This window comes from Sminthopsis crassicaudata, chromosome 1 (genome assembly GCF_048593235.1).
Source record: "Sminthopsis crassicaudata isolate SCR6 chromosome 1, ASM4859323v1, whole genome shotgun sequence".
Lineage (NCBI taxonomy): Eukaryota > Metazoa > Chordata > Mammalia > Dasyuromorphia > Dasyuridae > Sminthopsis > Sminthopsis crassicaudata.
In genome coordinates this window covers 166,368,596-166,393,788 of record NC_133617.1, presented here as the reverse complement: position 1 = coordinate 166,393,788, position 25,193 = coordinate 166,368,596, and the positions used below count along the sequence as shown (strand labels likewise).

Here is a 25,193-nt window from a genome sequence, read left to right as displayed (position 1 = left end):
ATATGACCAGAACAAAAAGATGAGCTTGTCACATATCTAGAGTGAGAGCTAATCAGTAGACAATTTGGGTATTAAATTGGTACCTATGCAATGACAATCACACTTTTGATGGATTTCTCTATAGTTTATTGAGGCAGTTAGCTGGCACAGGGGATAGAGCAAAAGTCTGGAGTCAGGAAGATCGGAGTTCAAATTTAACCTCAGTCTAAACTAGCTTACGTTTAGTTTGAGCAAGTCACTTCATTCCTGTTTGCCTCAGTTTCTTCAGCTGTAAATTGGGCATAGTAATCTACTTCCCAAGACAGATGCCATAGATACAAGTTGCAAGATACATGCACCTCCCCAAGGTAGATGCAATTGTTGTAATAATAGCATTTGCCTCACAAGGTATTTGTGAGGATCAAATGGAATCATTATAAAACACTTCTATAGTGTCTGCTACATAGAAAGCACTATGTAAATGTTAGATTTTATTATTATTTCTAATTGTATATTAGACAAAGAGTAGACAAAGAACAATTACCCAGAATGAGCAGGCATGGGTAGACTGAAATTCATCTCATTATGTGGAATAGTAAAATCAATGAGTTCAAGATCCATTAGAGAAGTAGCATTCTTTCCAATTTTAAAACTCAATGATTTTTGTCTTTTCAATACACATATTTGAAAACTATGTTTCCTTGTTTGGCCCAAAGCTTCTCCCTACCTCTTTCGCTGAAGAATCATAGATCTAGATCTGGAAGAGGCTTTAAAAGATATTAATTGAAACTGGTTCTGATGAACCTCAGATTTAATTTCAGGAAACTCCCCAGGGCCACCTAAATGGGCAGGGAAAGTTAAAGGGTCAGGGAAAGTTTGAGGGATGGGACTAAGTTCTGTGAATCCCTGAACCCCCTACATTCAATCCCTCTGCAAATCTCAAGCCAAATTTTGTCAAATCCCAGGTAACTTTAAGAGCAATTTCAGAGAGCCAGACACCTGGCAGGTGCCCTCCCCACTTCATAAAAACTATAAGTGATTCCCTGGAATTTACTTGAAGGTGGCTCTGATTCAAAGTTGCTGTGGCTTTATTTTGAGAAACTCTCTTCCCACTTTCACCCTGTCTTAGTTTATCAAGAGACTAAGATCTTTCAGGAAGTATAGATACTCTGAAACAACTTAAACAGATCCTAGGTGTGTTCATAATTTCCTTAATTGAAAGAGCAGGGGATTGTTTCAACGTAGGTTTAAAGATTTTGTTGATCCTTCTTCTCTGACACTGTCTATAACTTGCTGTCGATTCAGGGGATTGCTCCAAAATGAACCAAGAATAGTGAGTCAAAGAAATGATGTTAGTACCCTTAGACAAAATCCACAATCACCCTACACCCTTTAATCACTCTGCATCTAGCATCATTGGCTACCAAAAATATCACTTAGGTTTGCCTATATTGAAAAAGAGTATGATCAGATGAAATCCTTGTCTACAATAAACTCTTCCTCTCACTTTATATCTCCCATCTTTCCTCATTGTATTTCCCACTACAAACTCCAATCAAATAGTTTTCTTATCTTGCCTGATTTCATCCCTTATCTTTGAGCTTTTAAATTTGTCACTCCCTCCATATGAAATGTCCCATTTCCTTCTGTTTTTCCAGTCTTTTTCCTCTCTCTCCTTCAAAGCAATTCTTCAGGTTATCCTCTTCCATGAACTCTTTCTGGACTGAATCCATCTGGCTCTTTTCTCTCCTTTGATCTGTAGTCCATCATTACTTATAGTCTGTATAGTATTTCTTTGTAACAGCAGGTACCAGTTATCACTGTGTCTACTTCTCCAATGGTTAAAAGATCAAGCTAGAAGCAGAGCTGGAGCCAGGGACAGTAAAGATAAGTGTAGACATGAATGTACATGTGTTAATTCTCTGATTACTAGCCAAATAAAATTTAATCTTGAAGATTTGTTGCTTTAGGGGATTGGCACTAGACCTGGGCTTTATTCCCATAAAAAACTCCTAAACAAGGAAACTCCCTCCCTTCCAGTGCAGGTCAACCCTTCTCTGCAACTTATGGTGTTAGAGTTGTCTATGGCTCCAAAGGGTTAAATGCCTTGCCTAGGATCACTTCAACCAATATATGCCAGAGGCAGAATTTGAACCCAAGACTTCCTGACTGAGGTTAGCACCCTGACCATGACCCACTGCTTCTCTCTGTTACTTTATACTACCCATAACAGCTCATTCAGCATAGAAGATAGGAATCAGAAAGACCTGGTTTCCTGTGGTGCTTCTGCATACAGTGTTTGTGTGACCCTAGACAAATCTGTTATTATCTCAATTCTCTTCTTAGGATGTGAAATACAGATTTACTAATATGTGCTTAGTAGTGGGAGTTTCCTCAATGAGATCACAAATCAGGTCAAAAAAACTGGCAATATTTTCCTCACAATAGGTGATTTTTTAAATCAATATCATTTCCAATTTTACAAAAGAAGAAACGAAGGCTCAAAAAGTCTTCACATTATTTCTTCAGTCTTCTCCCATTTACTACATCAAGTCCCAACTTGGTTTCTTGATAGGTGAGAGTCAATGGACAGGATACATGATGGGTAGAGCACTGGATTTGGAGTCAGGAGAATCTGAATTTGAATCCTTTCTCAAGCTCTTACTAATGATGGGACACTGAGAAAGTGAATTAATTTCTGTATACTTTAGTAAACAATTAAAAAATGGGGATTATAGACATCTTTTGCCTCATAAAGTTGTTGTGAGGATCAACTGAAATAATATCTATTAAGCACTTTGTAAATACTTAAAATAGTATCTAAATGTAAATCATTATGATTGTTATTTTTCTGTATCCTCTTTGTAAATAATGTTCCTGTTCTCCCTTAGCACACGCTTAGTTCATTATGGAGTTTTCCAACCTTTCCATACAGTGTACAAGAGTCCTTTGTCCACTGCCATCATATTATAAATGGCGAGTGACAGAGCGAGAGAATAATTTCAACCAGTCAGAGGAGAGAACAGCAGTAGACCATCAAAAGGACATACCCCACCCAAGCTATTGAACCTCATGATAGTAAATGAAATTCAGTGTAGACAAGTACAAGGTAACAGCCATTGCAAGAACCAATTTCAGCTACTTGTCCCTGGTGTGCTGATGGTTTCTGAATTATTTGTAACCTCTAGGGGAAAGTATCTATGAATCACTATGGACAGTTTAATGAAGATGCTTGCTCAGGGTTCAACCACAGTCAAAAGAATGAATGGGTATGTGAGGGTGTCCTGGGGAGGGAAGAGTCAGGAACATGATTTCATCAGACATGAAATAAATTAATGGTTTGACCTCCCCTTGGACTAACTTGAATTTGGTCACCTCATTTCATAAAGGGCATCATAGAAGAGAAAGTAGATAAAAACAGGTGTTTAAACTTATTAGACTTATAGAAGTGGCTAGGGGAGTCCTTTCCTTCCAAACACAGTTATCAGCATTCTCCTTACCTGAAAAAGGAGGGGGGTCCTTGAGAGTAAAGTCTGTCTTTTACCTTTCTTTGCATCTCTGACATTTAGTACAGTGTCTTGCACACAGTAGGTACTTAATAAATGTTTATTGAATGACTGGCTCCTTGGCGATGATAATCTATGTGAAAGAATAAACACTTAATGAGTGGAACTAAATAAATGAAATAAGGTGTGTGGGAGGTGTGTGATCAGCTCCTAATTATTCCCACTGAGGAAAGCACTTATATAGGTGAAACTAAATGGGAAATCATCTAAAGATCATTTTTATTTGACTTTCAGAATGAGTTTTTATATTTTGAATATATCTGGGAATATTCTTTTTAAAATTGTGAGCCACATTATGAAGATGTGACTTGGGAGGAGCTGGGAAATTATCCAGTTCATGCTGGATTCTTATTCAGGTCTTTTCTACAACATTCCCCAGGCTAAGAATAAACACTTTCCATGCTAGGAATAGGCTTTTCTCTCTTCCAGCTGGATAGAAGGTTTGTTCTCTCTCACATCTTAGCTGGAGAAAGGGAGGTGGTTAGTTACTTGATTTTCAAAGGATTTCTTCCACATGCAGTGTAAATAGAGAGAATTGATTTTGTCAACACAAGAAGTGCTTAGGTAGAATGATATTAATAACTTACATTTATATAGTGCTTTACAGTTACAAAGGGCTCCACAAACATTATCTCATTGAATTAATCCAGCAACACCCCCTTAAAATAAGTAGCATAATCATTATTATCATCATCTAATAGAGCTTAAGCTTCATAGAGTTGTGACTTGCCCAACATTAGGTAGGTGAGGGACTCAGAATTTGAACCAAGGGTCTCCAGTCTTCAAATAAAGAGTTCATATACTATGTCACACTACCTCCAACAAACAATATAAAATTTCTCTAAGAGAAAGCATTTTGTCATGAGCCATCTTCCTCCAAGCAAGGGAGTCAAATACACCATAATCCATTTGTGTTACATCTTCTTGTATGCGCACGTCCTGACCCAAAGTCTTATCTAAAGTGGATGACCACTAATGATATAACATTGGTAGAGGAAGGCCCCTCATCAGAAATGACAAGGGGCTGAAAATCAGGCATCCATCTGTATTGATGGAAAGAGCTTCCTTCCCTGAGATTCCCTAAACTAAGGAAAACACAGTTCTACTCTGTACATATATTGTTGTTTAGTCACTATTCAGTAGTGTTTCACTCTTTGTAATCCCATTTGGGATATTCTTTGCAAAGATCCTAGAGTGATTTGCCATTTCCTTCACCAGCTCATTTTAGATGGGGAAACTGAGGCAAACAAGGCTAAATGACTTGCCCAGGTTCACACAGCTAGTAAGTGTATGAGACCAGATTTAAACTCAGGAAGATGTTCCAGATTCCAAACCCAATGCTCTATCCACTATACCAACTAGTTAACCTTACACATATAAATGTATGCATATATATCTATATCTATATCTATTTAAATATAGATATAGAGAAAGGGATGGGTGGATAAGTAGGTAGGTAGGTAAATAGAAAGATTGAAAACTATAGGCAAATCATTTTGCCTTGTTATGCTCCATTTTGTCATGTGTAAAATGAATTAGAGAAGGAAATGACAAACTCCCTCAATATCTTTCCCAAGAAAACCCCAAATGGAGTCATGAAGAATTAGATACAACTAATCAACAAAACAATAAGCAAAATACATATACAAATATATACACAAGTATATACATATGCAAATATGCACACATATATGCATATGTATATATAGGGTATGTATGTGTATCTAAATAGATATGTATATGTAGGACAACATGGTTCAGTGAATAATGTAGAGAGGGCCTCAAAGCCAGGAGCACTTGGTTTCAGGTGCTGTCTCTGACCATGATGGTTGTATGACACTGGGCAAGGCATTTAACTTCCTTGTTTTTCTAGGTAGTTTTCTTAGTCTATAAATTGTAGAGAAGGTACTGAACCATGTAAGGCAGTTTCTTTACCAATTGTAATCTCATTGATCTAGGGAACTCCCAGTGAGGAAAATTCCTCTGCTAATCTAGATGGTCACATTATAAGCTTTGAGAGTTGTCTGAAGGCACTAAAAGATTAATGATCTAGCCAAGGTCATACCAGTATGAATCAGAAGTGGGATTTAACATATACACACATATATACACATACAAATACATATGGGTGCTATCAGATTTGGAATATTATATTCACAAAAGGCTATTCAATGCAGAAGTATAATTCTGGGATTTACTAAATCTCTTGGTTTGGTTGTTAAAAAATCTTTTAGATAATACATATGTGCAAATAAATACTTAATTCCAGAATGTGTTGAAAAAGCCTGTCTTACAGGATATAAGCTCAGGCGTTTGTTGATGTTTTTTTTTTCCATTTTTCAAAGGAAAAAAGCCCTCTGAAAAGGAGGAAAAGAAAGCAAGCTCTGATATGTTTTCAGAATTGCAGGCATAAATGTGTTTACTAGCAATATGAAATAGCCTTTTGTTGGGTGCAGTGCTAGATAGTAGAGCATTAGCTAGTCTTTATTCCCATTTCCCCTGGCTTTCTTGCCAGAGAAAGAAATTAACAGAAAAGTTGAATGATTTTTTAAGCCCTATATTAATATCCCAAGCACTACTAAACTCTTGTTTTTCCCTGATAATGAGAGGAAAGGTCAACAAAGATGCCTGAAATCTGCAAGTAATCCCTAAACCTTATCTGAATCATTCCTATGATTCTCTTTCTTTACCATCATCACTGTTAATGTGGAACAGCCCTGAGGAAATGAATTCTGTCTCTGCTCTCATCTCAACCCTGCCACCTCTGGTAACAAATGACAGCAGACAGAGAAGAGACCGAAAAGGGTGGCCTGAGAGAGGATAGAAATCAAGCATCTGAGTAGCTTTCATTATTTTCATGTTAAAAAGATATTTCATTCCATTAGTATGCATAATTTCCCCATTAAGGCAGATCATGGTCCCTCTACACCTTAGTGAAAGAGCGATTAACCTATTGTATGTTATGGGCCCCTTTGGCAATCTGATGAAGTTTATAGATTTCTCTGGAAAAAAAAAAGTTTAAATACACAAAATATATAGTATTATAAAAGCCAACAATTATAAAGCAAAACAATTACACTGAAACATGGTTATGAAAAAAATTTAATTTAATTTTTCCAAAAAAATTTATGCATAGGTAATTTTTCAGCATTGACAATTGCAAAACTTTTTGTTCCAACTTTTCCCCTTCTTCCCCCCACCCCTTCCCACAGATGGCAGGTTGGCCAATAGATGTTAAATATGTTAAAGTATGAGTTAAATACAATATATGTATATATGTCCAAACAGTTATTTTGCTGTACAAAAAGAATTGGACTTTGAAACAGTGTACAATTAGCCTGTGAAGGAAATCAAAAATGCAGGCGGACAAAAATAGAGGGATTGGGAATTCTATGTAGTGGTTCCTAGTCATCTCCCAGAGTTCTTTTGCTGGGTGTAGCTGGTTCAGTTCATTACTTCTCTATTGGAACGGATTTGCTTCATCTCATTGTGGTTATGAAAATTTTAAAATATTTGGACCTCCTGAATTCTATCCACAAACCTTTTCAGTCCCAAGTTTAAAAAGTATTCCTTAGTGGATGGTTTCTTGATTTGGGGTGGTCAAAACAATTCATTAACTGATAACTAACCTGAAGATTGCTTTTTCTTTACTTACTTAAGGTGATTCTCCTCTTCCTCTTCCTCATTCTTCTTCTTGTTGCTCTTCTTTTCCTTCTTTCCATTATTATTCTTTTTTCTCCTCCTCTCTCTCTCTCTTCTCTCTCTCTCTCTTCTCTCTCTCTCTCTCTTCTCTCTCTCTCTCTCTCTCTCTCTCTCTCTCTTCTCTCTCTCTCTCTCTCTCTCTCTCTCTCTCTCTCTCTCTCTCTCTCTCTCTCTCTCTCTCTCTCACACACACACATACACACACACACACACACACACACACACACACACACATCTTTCCATGTTGGTAGTGCCAGAATTTTTACTATGTTATCCCAGTTCTTAAGATCGTAGCCTTGCCTTGATGCCAAAAAAGATGCAGTGGAGTAGAACTTTAATGGAGTGGTAAAAGACAAATCAGAATATTAATAATCAAAGGTTGATTATTTTTTCTTTTTTTAAAAAAAGTTGATTATTCTTAAAGATGCATGAAAATTCCCTTACGATCTATGACTACAGACTTAGCAGGACAATCTTCTTAGCAGGAATGAAAAAAATCATAATTTGATATACATATATATGAATGTGTATTCTATTAAATATAAATGTGTATGTGTGTGTTGCTCAGTCAATTTAGTCATATCCAAAACTTTCTGACCCTAATTGAGCTTCTCTTGGCTGGCAAAAAATATTGGAGTTGTTTGCCATTTCCCTCTCTAGTTCATTTTACAGATGAGAAAACAGAGGCAAACAGGATTAAGGGACTTGCCTGCACATATCTGAAGTCAGACTTGAACTCAGGAAGATAAATCTCCCTGACTCCACCTGATATTATGTCTACTATATCACCTAGCTGCCTCATATGTATATATATATATATATATACATATATCTGAAACTCAGGAATATATTTTATAGAAAACTTTGTAGATGGAAACTTGAAGTATTTTATTCTATATGTAAATGAAGGATTTTTTTTTTACATTTTAGAATATGCCACAAAACCCTCAAATTACTTAGAAGTAATTTACTCTCTCTCAATCTCTCTGATATCAATGGTTTTTAGTCAGTCCACAAACATTTATAAAACTAGGCTGTGTGTTATCAAGGCTCTAGATATATCAATGAAGAGACAGAAAGATTGAGGTGGGGAAGATCAGAAACAGAGGGGGGGAACGGAGAAACAGAATCAGAGTCACAAGAGATAGAGATGGAGAGAGTTGGAGAAACAGAAACAGAGACAGTCGGAGAGATAGAAGCAAAGAGAGCAGGGGAAGAAGAGAGATGACTATAACTCAGGATTCTAGCCAAAACTGATGATTTTGCATGAGATGCTCATAATTGGTGGAGAAAAAGCTCTGGAGTCATCCTCAACCCTCACACAGCTAGTCATGGTCCAACATTACTGAGTCAGCATCCTCTCCATTAATTAGAAGTTTCATTCAAAATGCTTCAAGCTTTTCTGGAAACCTGGGTTATAAAGGGAAAGCAGAGTAATAGAAATAGAAAACAGAAAAGAGATGGGAAGATAGGAAAGGAGAGAGCCCATGTTTTATACCAGGGTTCTATTTGGTAAAATGGTATGACTACTTTTCGACATCCTTTCCTCTTATCTTGAGTGAGCAGTCATTTAGCCAGGCAAGAAGAAGGCTAGCACAAATCCTCCCAACATCTTCCTCTTTTTTGTTTGTTTGTCTGGTGATTGTTTCCTGCAATCCCATCTTTTCTATATTAGATTTTCCTTGACAACCTCCATTCATCTCTCTCACAGCCCTACTGCAAAAGTTAGGCTATTTCTGATTGCTTCCTTAGGGAATTCTTCAGTTAGCTCCTAACATCAGAGAAATAAAGGGCCTCATAGGACACAGACTCTGCAGAGCTCAGGTCTGCACATACCTGGCTAGGCCTCTGGCAAGCCCCATTGACTCACCTGTCCCTGGAGAAGACCAAGACTTCCTGCTTCTAACCTCCTCCCCCACCCCTAAGAGGAAACAGCAACATCTCAGAGTACAAAGCAGGGCACCAGGCTCTCAGCCACATAAAAGATTCTACTGACATGCCTCTCTTTCTCTGAATAATTCCTTTTCTGTCATCTTGCTTCATTAACTTTCCTAACTGACAAGTTTTTCCTCCATCCAGGCTTTCATTTCCACTTTGAAATGTCTTGTTAGACAAGCCTCAGAGCCCACTGATTTCTTTCCATTTCCTTTTTTTTTTTTTTTTTTTTTTTTTTTTTTTTTTTTTTTTTTTTTAACCTATTGTGACTAGACCGGTCAGAATTTAAGAATGCTAAAACTCCAACTTTTTTTTTCCTTATTGCTAATATCATTGCCTGCATTAGGTGCCCAGAAGTAGAACGGGGAGGTGGGTCTGTTCTTTCTGCCACCAGAATACAAATTATTTCCCAGGTAAATGACTGGCTTCTTTCCATTTCTTTCCCCTACCATTCTTTGCAATAAAAGAATTCAAACACTTGGTTTACTCTTGAAACTGTTCCAAGTCAGCTCCTTTAGGGCTTTTCTCTGTCTTGTTTGTGCTTTCCCTTGGGCCCCAATAAAACTGTAGAAACAAAGTTACAAGCCCATCTCTCTTTCTTTGCTTTTAAGAACTATTTCTCTTTGAAACTTTCTGGACAGATTGTAAATGAGATGACCCTGTGGTGTGCTTATGCATCCAGCCAAGTGAAGGCATTAAAGCCCTTATTGCTTTAATTAACCACTTTATTACCTTGAACATATAGCACTCATAGCTGCTGAAGCTGACCTTGGTGGGTGGAGAATATACTGGGTCTGGTTTTCCCCCTCCCTGTGGCCACCTTCCCCCCAATAACGGACATGACCTTAGCCAGATGTTAGGGAAAAGGCATCTTTTTAGAGCTGATTTCTTGCTTCCTAGTACTGGAAAACCAATAACAGCCTCGCATAAGGAGTTACCTAGCTGTTAGAGGTGCTGTTTGCTTGAGGAGAAATAAAAAGGAGCTCCTGGCCATGTGCCATTGGTGAAGAGCCACTGCAGAAACTCTGAAGGGTTTTCTGCAACAGCACTGCCAGGGTATTAGCATTCCACAAGGATACTGCAATGCTTTGCAAAGAAGCACAAAAAATTGCCAGCCATCCCTGACTTTCGAAAGGGGCACAGGAAATAAAATAAAGGAAAAGGTAGCCTTTGCTAATCATTATAAAAAGCATCATGAACACCTCAATTTATCAGAACCTTAAATTACCTGGAATTTTTTTAACTATACTATTGAGGGAAGAGACAACAAGGAAACAGCAGAAATTTATTTAAAGAGACCAAAATATGCTTTATTTTAATTCCAGCTTGACCTTATGCTATTTTGGTGATCCTGGACAAGATTCTTTACCTATGTGGGCCCTAGTTTCCTCACCTATAAAATGGAAGGCTTGAATTAGAGGATTTCTAAGATTCCTCCAAGGTCCAAATCTAGGATCTCATGACCCCAGACATTCAGGGTTTATTATCCTGGATATAGTGTAGCCTGCCTGATTGAACCTACCTTTTACATCAGAGGTGTCAAGCAATCCAGTTTACATTGGCCACTGCCCTCCTGCATGGTCCAGAATCAAATTAAAATATAATTGGGAAAGATTTAACCAAAAAAAACCCCCAGAAATACCTCAGAACATAGAAGATGTGAATGTGTAGTTTTCTGAGTCAGTATATGGCCTATGGGGTTCCTCATTATGGTTAGTGGCCCCTGCCTTTCTAGTTAAGACTGATATCACTGTTCTATATCTATAACCATAAGATCACATGATAATAATGGATATTTAGAATAATGACTGGGGTTACTAGGTAGTACAATGATTAGAGTACTGGGCCTAAAATCAGGAAGACTTATCTTCTTAAATTCAAATCTGGCCTCAGCTTGGCAAGTTACCTAACTCTGTTTGCCTCAGTTTCTTCATCTGTCACAAGAGCTTGAGAAGGAAACAGAAAACCCTAACATTTCTGCCAAGAAAACCCAAAATGGGGTCATGAATAATCGGACAAACTGAAATAACTAAGCAATGACAATACAAAAATGTAACATCCTCTATCTCAGAAGAATTGAATTACTCATGCATTTTAGAAAAATATTCAATCATACAAATTGGAAAAAAATAGATTGTCTTACTTAAACTAACAGGGAAAGACAATTAGCTGGAACATTCCATTTAATTGAGACTCACTATATCAAGTGTCTATTTTATATGGAACTGTAGAAGACTCCATAAAAACTGAATTTTATAGATTTAATTCTTGCCCTCTAAGAGCTTACTTAACATGTAAAACAGACAGTCATGGGATAGGAAGAAATGTTAAGGATATACAATTCAACGATATTAAGTTCCTAATATTATACTGAGTGCTAGAGTTATAATGTTAAAAATTAATCCAGGGTCTATCCTCAATGAGTTTATATGACAGCACTGGGACAGAGGGGGAGGTGAGGTCTGTAATTTACAGAAAATGGTAATATAGTATAGAATATAACAGGAATAAAAAGAGATATAAACAATGTACTTGTAAAGAATATTTGGAGAAAGAACCCATTTATCTACAAAGAAGACTTGGCTCTTAAGCTCAATCTTGAATTAATTAACACATATGTAAGTGCTTACAAACTAAGTCTGTGTAGGAGTTGGGTAAACAAAGACACAGACCCTGCCCTTGAGAATCTTATATTCTAAAGCAGGGGTTCTCAAACTACGGCCCGCTGAGGCCCTCTGGGTTATGGCAAATGGGCTGAGGGATGGAGACAGAGTGTGAGCTTTTGTTTTTCCATAGTCCAGCCCTCTCACAGTCTGAGGGACAGTGAACTGGCCCCCAATTTTAAAAGTCTGAGGATCATTGTAAGAGATAGAGCAGGAATGAATCAAATGCAAAAGGAAGGCCGCTTTTAAGATTAAGAACAACATGCAAGCATGTTGATTTGAATTGCAGACTATGTGGTAGAGTATAATGAAATAAGGCTGGACAGTTAAATTGGAGACAAATTCTAAAGGACCGACTGGCAGCTAAGGGGTGCAGTGGACAAAATGCCAAGCCTGGAATAACTTGCCTAATAGACAACAAGTGATTACTATGATTTGACCTGAGTCCTCTGACCCCAGATCTAATGTTCTTCACCCCATATTATCTCATTTTAATCTCAAAACAACATGAAGATGGTTAACTTATATCAGATTGCTTGCTGTCTTGGGAAAGGGGAGTGCAAGGGAGAAAAATTTGTAACACAAGGTTTTGCAAAGATAAATGATGAAAACTATCTTTGCATGTATTTGTAAAAATAAAATATTATTTTAAAAAGAAACAAGGAACAATTAAAAAAAAAAACAACAAAAACAACACATGGAGAAGCTAGCTTAAGTATATGTTCTTATTCTCATTTATGGAAGGGGAAATTGAGTTTCTAAGAAACTGATGCCCAACATAACCGAGATCAATTAGGTGGCACGAAAGTGCACAGAACACAGCCTAGAATCATAAGGACATCTTTCTGAATTCAAATCCAGCCTCAGATATTAAATAGATGTAGAATATTAAGCAATTATTTAACCCAATTTGCCTCAATTTCCTCATCTATAAAAATGATCTGGAAAAAGAAATGGTAAACCACTTCAACATCTTTCTCAAGAAAACTACAAACGGGATTGTGAAAAGTCAGACACACAGGACTGAAAAACAATTGAACAACAACAACAAAAATAATCAAGCTAGTTAAGTACTAGAATTGAGAGGAAATCAGATCCTTTAATTCCAGGTCCACTTCTTTCTCCCACTGATTAGGCTGCTTCTCCATCAAAGTAATAGAGTTATTTAAAAAAAGGAAAAAGGAAAAGAAAAAAAGCTAAAGAGATTAAATAACAGAATGAAACACTGATGTTATACACAAATTGGAGAATAAGCATATTTAGGAGTGAAATTATAAATAGGTGATTAATCTCAGTCCTTCAATATCATGAGCAAACACCACTTTTCTTTAATAGCCACAAAGTATTCAGGGGGAAAAGGAGTTTCAGTGGTCTGTATAAGTCAGCTTGGCATAGTGGAGAAGATATAATTCAAGATTGGAAAAGAGCAAATCATGTCCCAATTTTTTAAGATAAAAGAATGAAGTCTTTAAACTATAGTGCAGTGAAATTGATAGAATGAATCATTACAGGGATGGTCAGCAAAGATCTAGAAACAGAAAGCATTAAGAAAGAAACAGTACTCATGATGGCTTTCTCAAAACTGGCTCATGCCAAACTGACCTCATCTCCATTTATGATAGACTGATAGATCAAGGAAATTTTGCAGATACAATTTATCAGGATTTTTATTCCCTCCCCCCCAAAAAAGAATCATGTTGTTTTAATGGGAAAAAACTGGGACCTGAGTTAAATGGTTGTAAAGTTACAAGGATTTGAACCTAATTGAATGTCTAGACTCAAAGAGCAATTATCAGTGGCTCAATCTGATGTTGGGAAAAGCTCTCTATTGGAGGAGCCTAATGTTCAGTCCTGGGGTGTATTCTGTTTGACATTTTTATGGTGACTTAGATAAAAGCATAGCGAAGTTATAAAACTGAATCAAGAACTTTCTTTCCTAGCTTGATCTCCCAATCATAGATCACACTCTGGAAAAATATCAGTTTTAAATCCATCTCTTCCCATTTCCGAGTTTTCCCAATATTGAATCTTACTTTTCTAATAAATTCTAGTAAAAATACAGACTGTTTCGTAATATATCATCATTATTCCAATTACTGTTTTAAAAGAAAAACTAAGTGTTTGACAATAATAACTAGTAGCTTTATAGTACTTTAAGGTCTACAGAGTGCTTTTTTAAATATTATTTCATTTTAACTTCACAGCAGTCTTGGGCATAGGCAGTATTATTATCCCCATTTTAAAGTTGAGGAAATTTAAATGGGCAGAGGCTAAGTGACTTGTCCAGGACCATATAGCTAGAAATTGTCTAAAATTGGAATTAAACCGAGGTTTTCCTGAGTCTGGATCAGTTGCTTTATCCATTGTACCACCTCATTGACATTTTAAAAATAAAGATAAATAAATGTTTATGAAATAGATGTAAGCCTGCTACCAGAAAACTACATGTTCACACCCTTTCAGAAGAGAGAAAGGGGAGAAGGAAAATGTATAATCATCATCTTGGTTTGTAGTCCCTCTTCCATTTCCATGTGGTCTCACCTAATTTGTCCCCCTTGAAGACTTCCACACAGTTTTCCCTGCCTTCTTCTTCCATCTTTCCACAAATCCGAAATGTTGGGAAAGAAAAGCTGGTCTTTGAAAATCACCTCATCCACTGGGCTCCAACATCACCCTAAACTACCTGGGGGTTACAGAAGGGGATGATGGGAGATCTTTTTTCATTCCTTTCTTTTCTTCTGATCTCCTTGGCAATTTCTGGATTTTGTATGACCAAGATAATGCTATATTCATATATGTGTGAATGACACATAAATACATGTCATATATAATATGCATATATATACACACATTTATGAGCTCATAGAATTGAACACATTTGAAAAATGTCACATAACATAGGTAAATTTATACATATGTACAGATATATGTATACAATTTATATTAACACATGGTTTCAATTTATATTTAGCTAGAGGGCCTTCAATATGTTGGTTATTATTTTTGGTCTTTGCAAGGACATTGTATTACTTTTAATCACAGCAACTATATAATTCATAATAGCACTTTTTCCCCCATATTCTATTACTTTAAGAACTTTACAGAAAACTCTAAAGAGCTATATGTCCCTAAAGCAGATTAGTTTCTAAAGAAGAATTATGTGAAGGTTCCATTGTTATATTATATATTATTATATTATATATAATATTTCCTCCTTGATTTAGCCCTACATGTGAATTTATAATGATTTTTGTAGAATTATAGTGAATACAAAATTATTTCTATAGCAGTGGTCTAGGACCATAAGCACCAGATGGATTATCACTGCAACAATCCTTATGAAGAACCATGCTTTTTATAAATCAAAGCTCAGAGAGGGAAAGGGAAATGGAAAGAGGAACCATTGATGGAAGGTTGCCTCAGAATCAGCAGGAGAGATTGGCTAGAGAATGGTAGAAAAACCAGCCTTACCAGATGGGCTCAAATGTCGAGTTTCCATGGTACCCGGTAGTTTCACATCAAAGCTATATATAAAAGAATCCAGAGGCATGTATTTCCTATCCAAATAACCTCTGTTCTCCACATCAACCACACATATACACAGCTCAAATGATACAATTCTCTTTTTTCAAATTACTTTTTATCTTGCATGTACTTTGCATTAACTTATTTCTTCACATCTTGCATGGCCTCAATAGAATGTAAGCTCCTTGAAGGGAAGGAAATATTGATTTTGTCTTTTGATTCATAATGCCTTTGTATACAGTAGGTGCTTAGTAATTGTCTTTTGAATTGAACTTTAAATAGCAACATAAAAACCAAGCAATATATAACCCAAAGTTTGGAACTTGATATTTCTAACCAAACTTATATTTATGGATGAGTTTAATACTTATACTAGAATGGACAAGAAGGTGCCAATTCAGAGGTCAGCTGCTGAGCCGAGGATGCATCCAGTAGCTCAATGTTTGGTGTCCTGACACCACCCTCTCCCATTGCAGTACCACTGTCAGGCAATTTCTAGGTTCATGCATTTCTATAAGTTATCAATAACACACATCTATAAGATATTCATAGCTAGTGTTAATTTTGAAAGTACTAAGCAAAAGAAAGTTTACTTTTATGTGTTTTTTAAAAGGAACTATCATTGCTGGAATGAAGCCTGGATGGCCAGACCTGATCTTCCTGTTGGTTTTGGAGGATGGCAAGTGGTGGACAGCACCCCTCAAGAAAACAGTGATGGTAAAACTACAACCACTTGAGAGACTGCTTTGTGGCTGATTCTTTGTTTGTCTTTAAAATTGCTTTAGTTATTTAAGGAATTGCTGACCCTAGCAGGCAAAACCAGAATTATTTCTGTTCTCTAGATCTGAATCTCAGATCTGCCACTTAGTGGCAGAACCTTGAACAAGTCAGCTAACCCTGTGATGAGCCTCAATTTTCTAATCTGCAATATGGGATTAGTAATACTTGCACTACCTAACGGAAGTGCTTTGTAAACTCTAAAGTACTCTAAAATAAGATTTTAGTAAAGCATTTTGCAAACTTTGAAGGGCTCTATAAATGCTAAATGTTGTTATTGTTGTTACTGTTATTAACAATAGCAGTAGGGTAATTATAATATCATGGATATAGAGTATTTCATGCCTAGATTGTAGGGTTGTTTTCAAATTCTTTTTTGAAATTCCAGTTTTATTATAAGGTCACAAATTTAGCTGGAAAGAACCTTAGATGATATGTAGTTTAATTTTATAAATAGGCAAACTGAGGCTGAGACTTGAGAAGTTTGCCCAAGCTTACTCAGGTGACAAGGAATTCAAAGCCAGGTTGTCAGACCTCAAATCTAGTAATCTTTCCATAGAAACAACCAATTCATTTCATGGTTCTTGTGGGAAAAGAAAACACAGCTCAATATGATGGAATTTCTCTATTTTGGCTTTTTTTATAAGATAATTTTTGGAAGGAAGGAAGGAAGGAAGAGAGGGAGGGAGAGAAGGAAGAGAGGGAGGGAGAGAAGGAAGGAAGGGAAAGAGAGGGAAAGAGAGAGGAAGGGAAGGAGAGAGGGAGGAAAGGAAGGAGAGAGGGAGGGAGGGAGGAAAGGAGGAAAGGAGGGAAGAAACAAAGAAAAGAAAATCTGTAGAAATGCTTTATATTATCTATAAAAATATTTTCCTACTCTCTCAGAATGAGATCAATGAAAGGTCTGATAGTAGAAGGAACATTAGAAACCAAATAAAACTATGGATCATCTGTACAATTCTTGTGAAACATAACTTACCAAGACTTGATTTTTTAATGTTTTTCTTCAGCAATTTATTTCAGACTCTGAATGTGTGGATGGGCTAATAGGCATGATGAGTATTAAAAGGTTATGAGAACCATGGCCTCCCAGAGATTCTAATTAAACCAGAATAAAGGCTTAACCTTTTATTTCATATGGAAACAAGGGTTACAGTAATATGAAGAAATGTACATATAAATTCACAAAACTAAATCTCTGCTATTTTTCATACACTAAACTAGCTAGGAAGAAATCCAAATCCAAAGAAAATGAAATCCCTCTTATACATGCCTGATGTATATGTGTGTGTATTAGTATGTATGTATATATGTTTATATACATAAACACAGAGAGAAGCAGCTGTAGAGTGACCAACTCAGTATAACACTGGAACATTGGTAATGGCTAAGGTTGTGTAAATGTATGTGTTTATATAATCAGCTAAAAATATGATCTTTTGCAAAAAGCCTTTCCTTATCCTCTTAATGCTAGTACTTTCATTCTGAGATTACCTCTCATTTCCAGATATACATATACATCTTAAATATCCATATCCATACATATACCCATTAATTTACAATCTGAAATTACCTCCAATTTTCATATACATAGTATATCTACTACACTCACATACATGCACATATGCATACATACTCTTACACACATGCACACACATATATTGGAAGTAATCTTAGAGAGAAGGCACTAGTATTGAGGGGTTAAAGAGAGACTTCTTCTAAAAGATGAGATTTTGTCTGAGACTTGACAAAAGACAGAGGAGCTGGGAGAGAGAGAGAATTGAGGAGGGAGAGCTTTGGGGGCATGAAAATAGACAGTGAAAATGTACATAGTAGGGAGATGAAGCATCTCCCTATGTAAGAAACAGCAAAGAGGTCAATGTCACTGATTTATACAGAACAGAGAGGGGAGAAAAATCTAATAAGACTGGGAAAGTAGGAATGGGCCAGGCGATAAAGGGTTTTACAAGGCAAAGAAAGGATATTTCATCCTGCATGTAACAGGGAGCCATTGGAATTAATTGTGAATAGGGGCGTACTCTTTAGGAAGATCATTTTGACAGTTGAGTGCTAGATGAGCCCAAATGAGAAGAAACTTGAGTCAGGAAAACCAGCAGCAAGCTATCTCAGTATCCAGCTATGCAGTGATAAAGATTTATAACAGGGTGGTGCAACATAAGAGGAGAGAGGCAGATATTCCATATGAGAGATGTTGTGAAGATAGAATTGACAGAATTCAGTAACAGATTGGATGTGGAGGGTGAGAGACAGTGAGGAGTCAAGGATGACACCTTGATAACTGGAGAGATGGTGGTATCCTCCAAAGTAATAGGAAAGTTAAGCAGAGGGGAGGGTTTGAGGGAAAAGATAATGAGTTCAGTTTTGGACATGTCAAGTTGAAGATGTCTCTGAGAGCTCTTGGTCAGGATGTATAATAGGCAGCTGGAGATGTGAGACTGGAGGTCGAAAATGAGGTTAAGGCTGGATAAACAGATCTGAGGATCATCTGTGTAGAGATGATAATTGAAGAAGTGAAAGCAGTATAGGGAGAGAATTTGAGCTGTAGAGTAACCAATTCTGTAGAATATAGGTAATGTTTAAGGTCTCTGAGAAGAGAGGAAATATTCCTTTAAATAGCACTTGCTAGGTGTTGGGCACTGTGCTAAGTATTTTAATGATAATGAGATTTATTCGTTAGAAAGAATTACTCTGTAATTCTTCTGTAACTTAATGTATGTGAAAAATGGCTCAAAAAGAGATCCAGATCCAGGAAGAAGTTAGGAGGCTGTTGGAGCTATTACATTGGTCTGGGTGAAAGATGATGATGAATTGAATTGTGGTGGTGGAATAGAGGGGATGACTATATCTCATATTGGAGAGTCAGAATTAACAGGATTTAGAATTTTATGAGATATAGAAGCTGAATAAAAGGACTAAGTTAAGAGTGACTATGGGTGAATGGGAATAACATGATGCCATCAATATTAATAAAGAAATTGGGAAAAAACCTTTCATATTTGAGGGGACTTTCCTGAAGAAGAAAAAAAAGGCCTCCTGGTTGAAGCCTTGTGTTTAAATACTTTCTCCAGCCTCTCATAAAAAGAAGGAAACCATGAAGGCCCATTTAGCACAAAATAAACTAGAAAGTCTTGTCCCATATCTACCAAGCCTCAGCATTAAGAAAGATAATCTCTTTAATTTCTAGTATTTCTCTAACATAATCTGAAAGTAATAATCTCAATCATTCCTTTGCTCTCTCATTTAGGGATGTACCGTTGTGGTCCTGCCTCTGTCCAGGCTGTTAAGCATGGCCATGTCTGCTTCCAGTTCGATACACCATTTGTTTTTGCAGAGGTAGGTGAAAGCCTGCGGAGTGAGGGGCAGACTAAGGCTTATACTGTACTTTTCCAACAATATTCCTACTTGCACACTGTACCACATTAGATGCTATACAATCAGAAAGACTGTCTATAACCTATAGGCAGAGTGATTCTGAATAATTGGTGATTCTGAAGCTAGGAACAAGAACATGCTCTTATATAGACTTATAAATCAGTACACATGGTAAACAAATGGCCAACCCTGGATTCAGGCAATTCAGGTCTGCTCTGATTTGATACCTACTGGTTCTGTGACCAGCAGCAAACGATTTAATTTCCCAGTGCCCCAAACAAATCTCTCAAACTACAAATCAAAGAGGAGTTTCAGTCTGCATTGGTAGGGTATTTTTCTTACTGGATGTTCCCAACATCATCATCATCATAACTAACATTTATATAGCACTTTATCTGTGCCAAGCACTGTACTAAGCACTTTTTAAATAAATACTATCTCATTGGATCTTCATAACAACCCTAGAAGATAGGCACTATTGTTATTTCCATTTTTACAAATGAGAATATGAGGCAAACAGAGGTAAGTGACTGGCCTAGGATCACAACTTAGTAGGTGTTGAAGGCTAGTTTTGAACTGAAATCTTCCTGATTCCAGACCTGGTAGTCAATTTGCTATATATGATACTAGTCAAAAAAGATAAAAAAAAAAATAACACTCCCTCTCCAAAAAAATAAAAAATAAAAATAAAATCTACCATAGGCAAGACATTATTCTGTTAACATGGAGGAAAAAGAGATTTCAAAAGAGTATATAACTTAATCACTACCTCTTTGAAGTTTACAATGTAGTGAGTAAACCAAGACATAAACAACACTATATAATAATATGTGGGATGGATGTTAGAGGGTGTATTGCATATATCCTAGAATTAGCTTGAGTTGCTTCAATGGACTTTGTTCTGATATCTGCTATTGGTCTCCTAAACTAGAATTGAAAATTTCTTGACAATGTTAACACATTAAGAAAGTGAATTCCATTCCTCTTCCTGGAAACTTGGTGTCTATTTGACGCTATATTGATAATGATTGATTAAGTCACAACCAGTTGGTTTGATCATTAAAAGGAAGATGGAGTACAAAGAGGGATGATTAGAGCTCAGAGGGTATACAGAGAAGTCAGTAAGAGTCGTCCTGCCCATGAAGCAACTCTGTGCATTAGAACTCTGATGGTTGCTCAAGCATATAGTTCCTTGGAGAGCTAACTTGGGTCCTTCTCTCTAAGGAATTCAGTTTTTGACTTGATGTAGCCCCTATACTCTCTGCCTTTGTCTCCAGCATCCTTTTAAAGGCCAAGTCCCTTGGTCACTCAGCTACATAAATTAACTATGAATGATTGCATCACTCATAGTCAAAGTGGGGCAAGCACCTAGGACAACAGGAAGTTCAAATCTTAACATCTTAGCAATGAGTTAATTCCTGACTCCTTGGTAAGAAGCCATTACTCCTGGGAGAAAAAGGTAATCATCTATGAGGCAACAAGAATTATAGAGTATCAAAGAGAACTAGGATCAATGGGGTCTTTGATTTAGAAGGGTAAAGAACCTTATAAACCATCTTGTCCTATACTGTCATATTATGTATGAGAGAAGTAAGGACATTGGGGTCAAAGAACTGGCCCAACATAATAAATAGCTGGTCCAGATTTTGAATTCAGGTCATCTGACTCCAAATACTGTACAATTTTTATATCCAAAAAGAACAAAAACAAAGAATCATTGGGATGGGAGTGAGCTGGAGCAGGGAGGGGAAGGACCACTCTGATGCTGAATCTGAGCTCAAATCTCAATTCTACCACACTTATTTGTCTGACTTTGGGCAATTTATTTAATCTCTCTGGGCCTCCATTTCCTTATCTGTAAAATTAGAATAAGCTCAATTTTTTTCTTTGGTACCTTCAAGCACTAAATCTATGATTTTACCTATGACTGAATTGACATGCTCCATGCCAAAATATGGCTCTCACCAGTGGAAACAAGACTCAGGACATAATACCTAGAAATATCTACTATATGAGAATAGTAATATAAGGGCTTTCATGTGGTAGTGCGTGATGAATCGTCAAATGAGTGGCAGAGTCATAAAGTGTCAAGATTTCCTAAGAATTCACATACATCTATGCCCTCTAAAAAAGGATCTTTGCTATTATTTTCCTCTTTGTGGGCCCCTGTTATATTTCGCAAGTTCTTCAGATGGGCAGACATATTTGGAACAGTTTGAGCTTTTGTTGATTTACACAAACCTCCTGGGTTGCATTCTTCTAGTTTATTATGTTATAAGAATCTCTTGATGAAAATCATGCTCTATATTTCACAAATCCTTATATTATTATTATGTTTTATTGCCAGAGAGAGGTAGAGAAGACTTCCCACCAGGAACAAATTGATTTAATCACTGCTAATGTCAACATACAGTCTCATTATTAAATCCAGATCTTGATTGTTAAGAATGCTGTCAGGATTTGCAAATGAGAATATCTTCTCTTTCCTCCAGTGAAATCCTCAGTAACAACCTGCAGCATTTCTCAGTCCATCTATCAGAAGCCTGAACCTGAGAGCTGTGCATTTCTGGGGTGTTCAGATGGCTAAAAGTGAACAGGGGAGCCATTCAGGGATTCCAAAAGAGGAACATCATGGGAATGCATTAATCTTTAAAGAGAACCTCCATGAATCAATCTTTAAACTGAATGTGCTCTTTCCCTTCCCAAGCCTACCCTTGCCATCCCTTCCTTAACTTTCCTCAACCCTCCTCCTTTCCTTCCCTTCTTTAACTTTCCCCCTTTCCTTTCCTTCCCTTCCATTTTTTACTTTAGGCTCAGCATCCCATCTTCTATGCCATGACTTGACAGAAGCAATTGCTGAGACACCATTAATGGTCTGTGAGAGATAATACAAAACAAAAGAGATATTGCAAAATTAGAAAAGGGAGAATGTTTCCATTTTCATATATAAAAAGAGTAGAGTCTGCAAAATGCAGGGCAGTGAGCTTAATTTCCACTCCTGAAAAGATCCTAGGAGGCATTATTCAAATGATAGTAAGCATCTAGAAAAGAAAGTGGTTATCACAAAAAGCCTTATCAACAACTAGTCTTGTCAGACAGATTTCATTTCCACTTTTCCTAGGACTAGATTAGTAGATCAGAGAAATTCTAGACATAGATTTTCTAAATTTTAATGGAACATTTGACAGTGTCTCATACTGTTCTTTTAGAAACTATTGATAGATAGAGGCTAGCTGATACTATAATTAGGTGGATTTGGCAATGGTTGAATGGTTGAACCCAAAATATCATTACTGGTTCAATTTCACATTGGAAGAGAATTTATAGTAGTGTGCCCCTGGGATCTGTGCTTGGAGTTGTACTGTTTGACACTTTTATGTTTAATTACTTGAATCTACATATTAAAACCCTTCTATTCAAATTTGTAGATACCACAGTGAGGGATAGCTAACGCTTTAGCTGAACAACTTAAGAATCTTACATGCTAGAACATTAGGCCCAATGTAAAATTTTGTATTTGAGTCCAGAAAATTGACGTCATAAACCACTAATTTAGTCTTTGTGTGTGTGTGTGTGTGTGTGTGTGTGTGTGTGTGTGTGTGTGTGTGTGTGTGTGTGTGTTGGGTAAGAGTTTAGATAGAAGGAAAAGAAGAGAAGAAAAACTTTGTGAAATATATTGAAAGAACATCATTAAATAACTAATTTAATGGAATTAAACTTTCTTTGTACCAATGGGCAAATATAGAAACAATAGTACAAGTTGTATAGAGATATATTTTATCCTTGATATATAGAAATGTTTCCTAATGCTGAAACACTTCAGAGGCACAAACTCCTTTCTTGGGAGGTAGATTCCCTATTATCAGAGTTTTTGCTGAGAAGTAAGATAACCATTTGTCAAGGATATAGTCCAGGGATTGAACTAGATGGCATCTAGAATCTCTTCCAATTCTAAAAAGTCTTTGATCTAGTCCCAAATCTATTCCTGAAGAGCTGTGCAATCTGGAACTAGTAATTGAATCTCTCTCCTCCTCAGTTATCTGTTAAATGAGGGGGTTGGAAAATTGGAAATGAAATGTGTGAAATTATAAAGAATATACTTGGCCCCATAGAAAATATATACAAAGACTCGCTTATGACTCTCTACTGGTGGAAGTGAATGAATATTTAAGTACCTACTATGTAGCAAGCTAAGTAATTTTACAAATATTATCTTATTTAATCCTCATCAAAACCTTAGGAGGTAGCTGCTATAATTTTCTCCATTTTACAGTCAAGGAAACTAAGGCAGACACAGATAAAGTAACATTCTAAGAGTCACATAGCTAGCAAGTGCTTGAGGCTATATTTGAAATGTTTTCTTGTTCCACGTCCAGCAATCTATCCACTACGCACAGCTAGCTGCTTCTCTTTTATGGAAGTAGAAATGGGGAATTCATAAGTATAGGGTATTAATTAAACATGTCAGGTATTTTTTTCTTTTTTTTAATGTATCAATCAATTTTGATAAATTTCTTTCTCTCTTTTTTCTTTCATCTTTTTTTTTAATCCTTTGTTATAAGGAATGGTTTTCCAGAATAGGGGGAGAGGAAGGAAACAGAAGGAAATCTAGGCAATGTACAAATTTTCAATAAAATAAAAATCTTTTTTTTTAAATGAAAGTGTTGAGCCAGATGATATATAAGATACCTTTCATCTCTAGCATTCTGTCTATAATATAGCTCCTGTAGGTAAACTTTCATGGACCAAACATGGATTTCAGCAATGTAAGTAATAAAATTGGTCTTGGGGAGAGCTTGGGGACTGTCTATCGCTGTTTTGCCATCCCACTTTTGATCCCCAAATACCATGGGCCAAATTGTAGACTCTCAAGACTTTGTGTGAATTCCTCCTAGATTGTTCCTACTCTTGCTTTATGAAAACTATTTGATTGTAGAACATTAGTCTTCCATGGAGGGAAAAAAAAAGAAATAAAATATGGAAATATTTAGCTTTTGCATTTCGTGCCAATGTTGAAGAAAGGACAACAAGTTGATATGTTAAATGTGCTGATAATGAATCTCCATAAGTGGGATTTAAGATTATTTAGATAATTTTAAGTAATATAAACAAATGTTTTGGTGGCCAAGTCAATAGATGACATGGTACTCTCTTCTTTTTTTTCCAGGTCAACAGTGATCTTATATATATTACAGTCAAAAAAGATGCAACTCATTTGGTCGAAGCTGTTGATAAAACCCACATTGGGAAATTAGTTCTCACCAAGAAAATTGGTGGAGATGGAAAGCAGGACATAACTGAAAATTACAAATTCCCAGAAGGTAATTTTTTCAAATGGCAAAGAGAAGTGCTACTTGAATGCATAAGTTTGACTTGATCAAATTTTCCCTGTTATTTAAGTATTTATTTGCTGTTCCTGAGGAAATTGAGTCAAAGAATATAGTAGTATTTGGAGCTCTTTGTTGTAAGTACTTATTGATATGGAATCACACATTTTAGAGTTCAAAGGTCATTTACTGCAATCTCTCCTCTAATCATAAATTCCATTTACAGTATTGACAATTGATCATAAAGCTTCTACATGAAAACCTTCTGTGGTAGAGAATTCACTCATCTGAGGCAACCCATTTCATTTGACCTTTTCCTAATTGTTGAG

At 36.4% G+C, this 25,193-nt stretch overlaps 1 protein-coding gene across 1 annotated transcript in view; it reads left to right on the top strand.

Moving 5' to 3' along the window:
• Positions 1-25,193, top strand: part of F13A1 (coagulation factor XIII A chain) — a 189,234-nt gene that overhangs the window by 130,371 nt on the left and 33,670 nt on the right. The window contains exons 9-11 of the mRNA XM_074270966.1: positions 15,984-16,087; positions 19,410-19,498; positions 24,705-24,858. Of these exons, the coding sequence (XP_074127067.1) occupies positions 15,984-16,087; positions 19,410-19,498; positions 24,705-24,858 (347 nt within the window). The remainder of the gene's footprint in view (positions 1-15,983; positions 16,088-19,409; positions 19,499-24,704; positions 24,859-25,193) is intronic.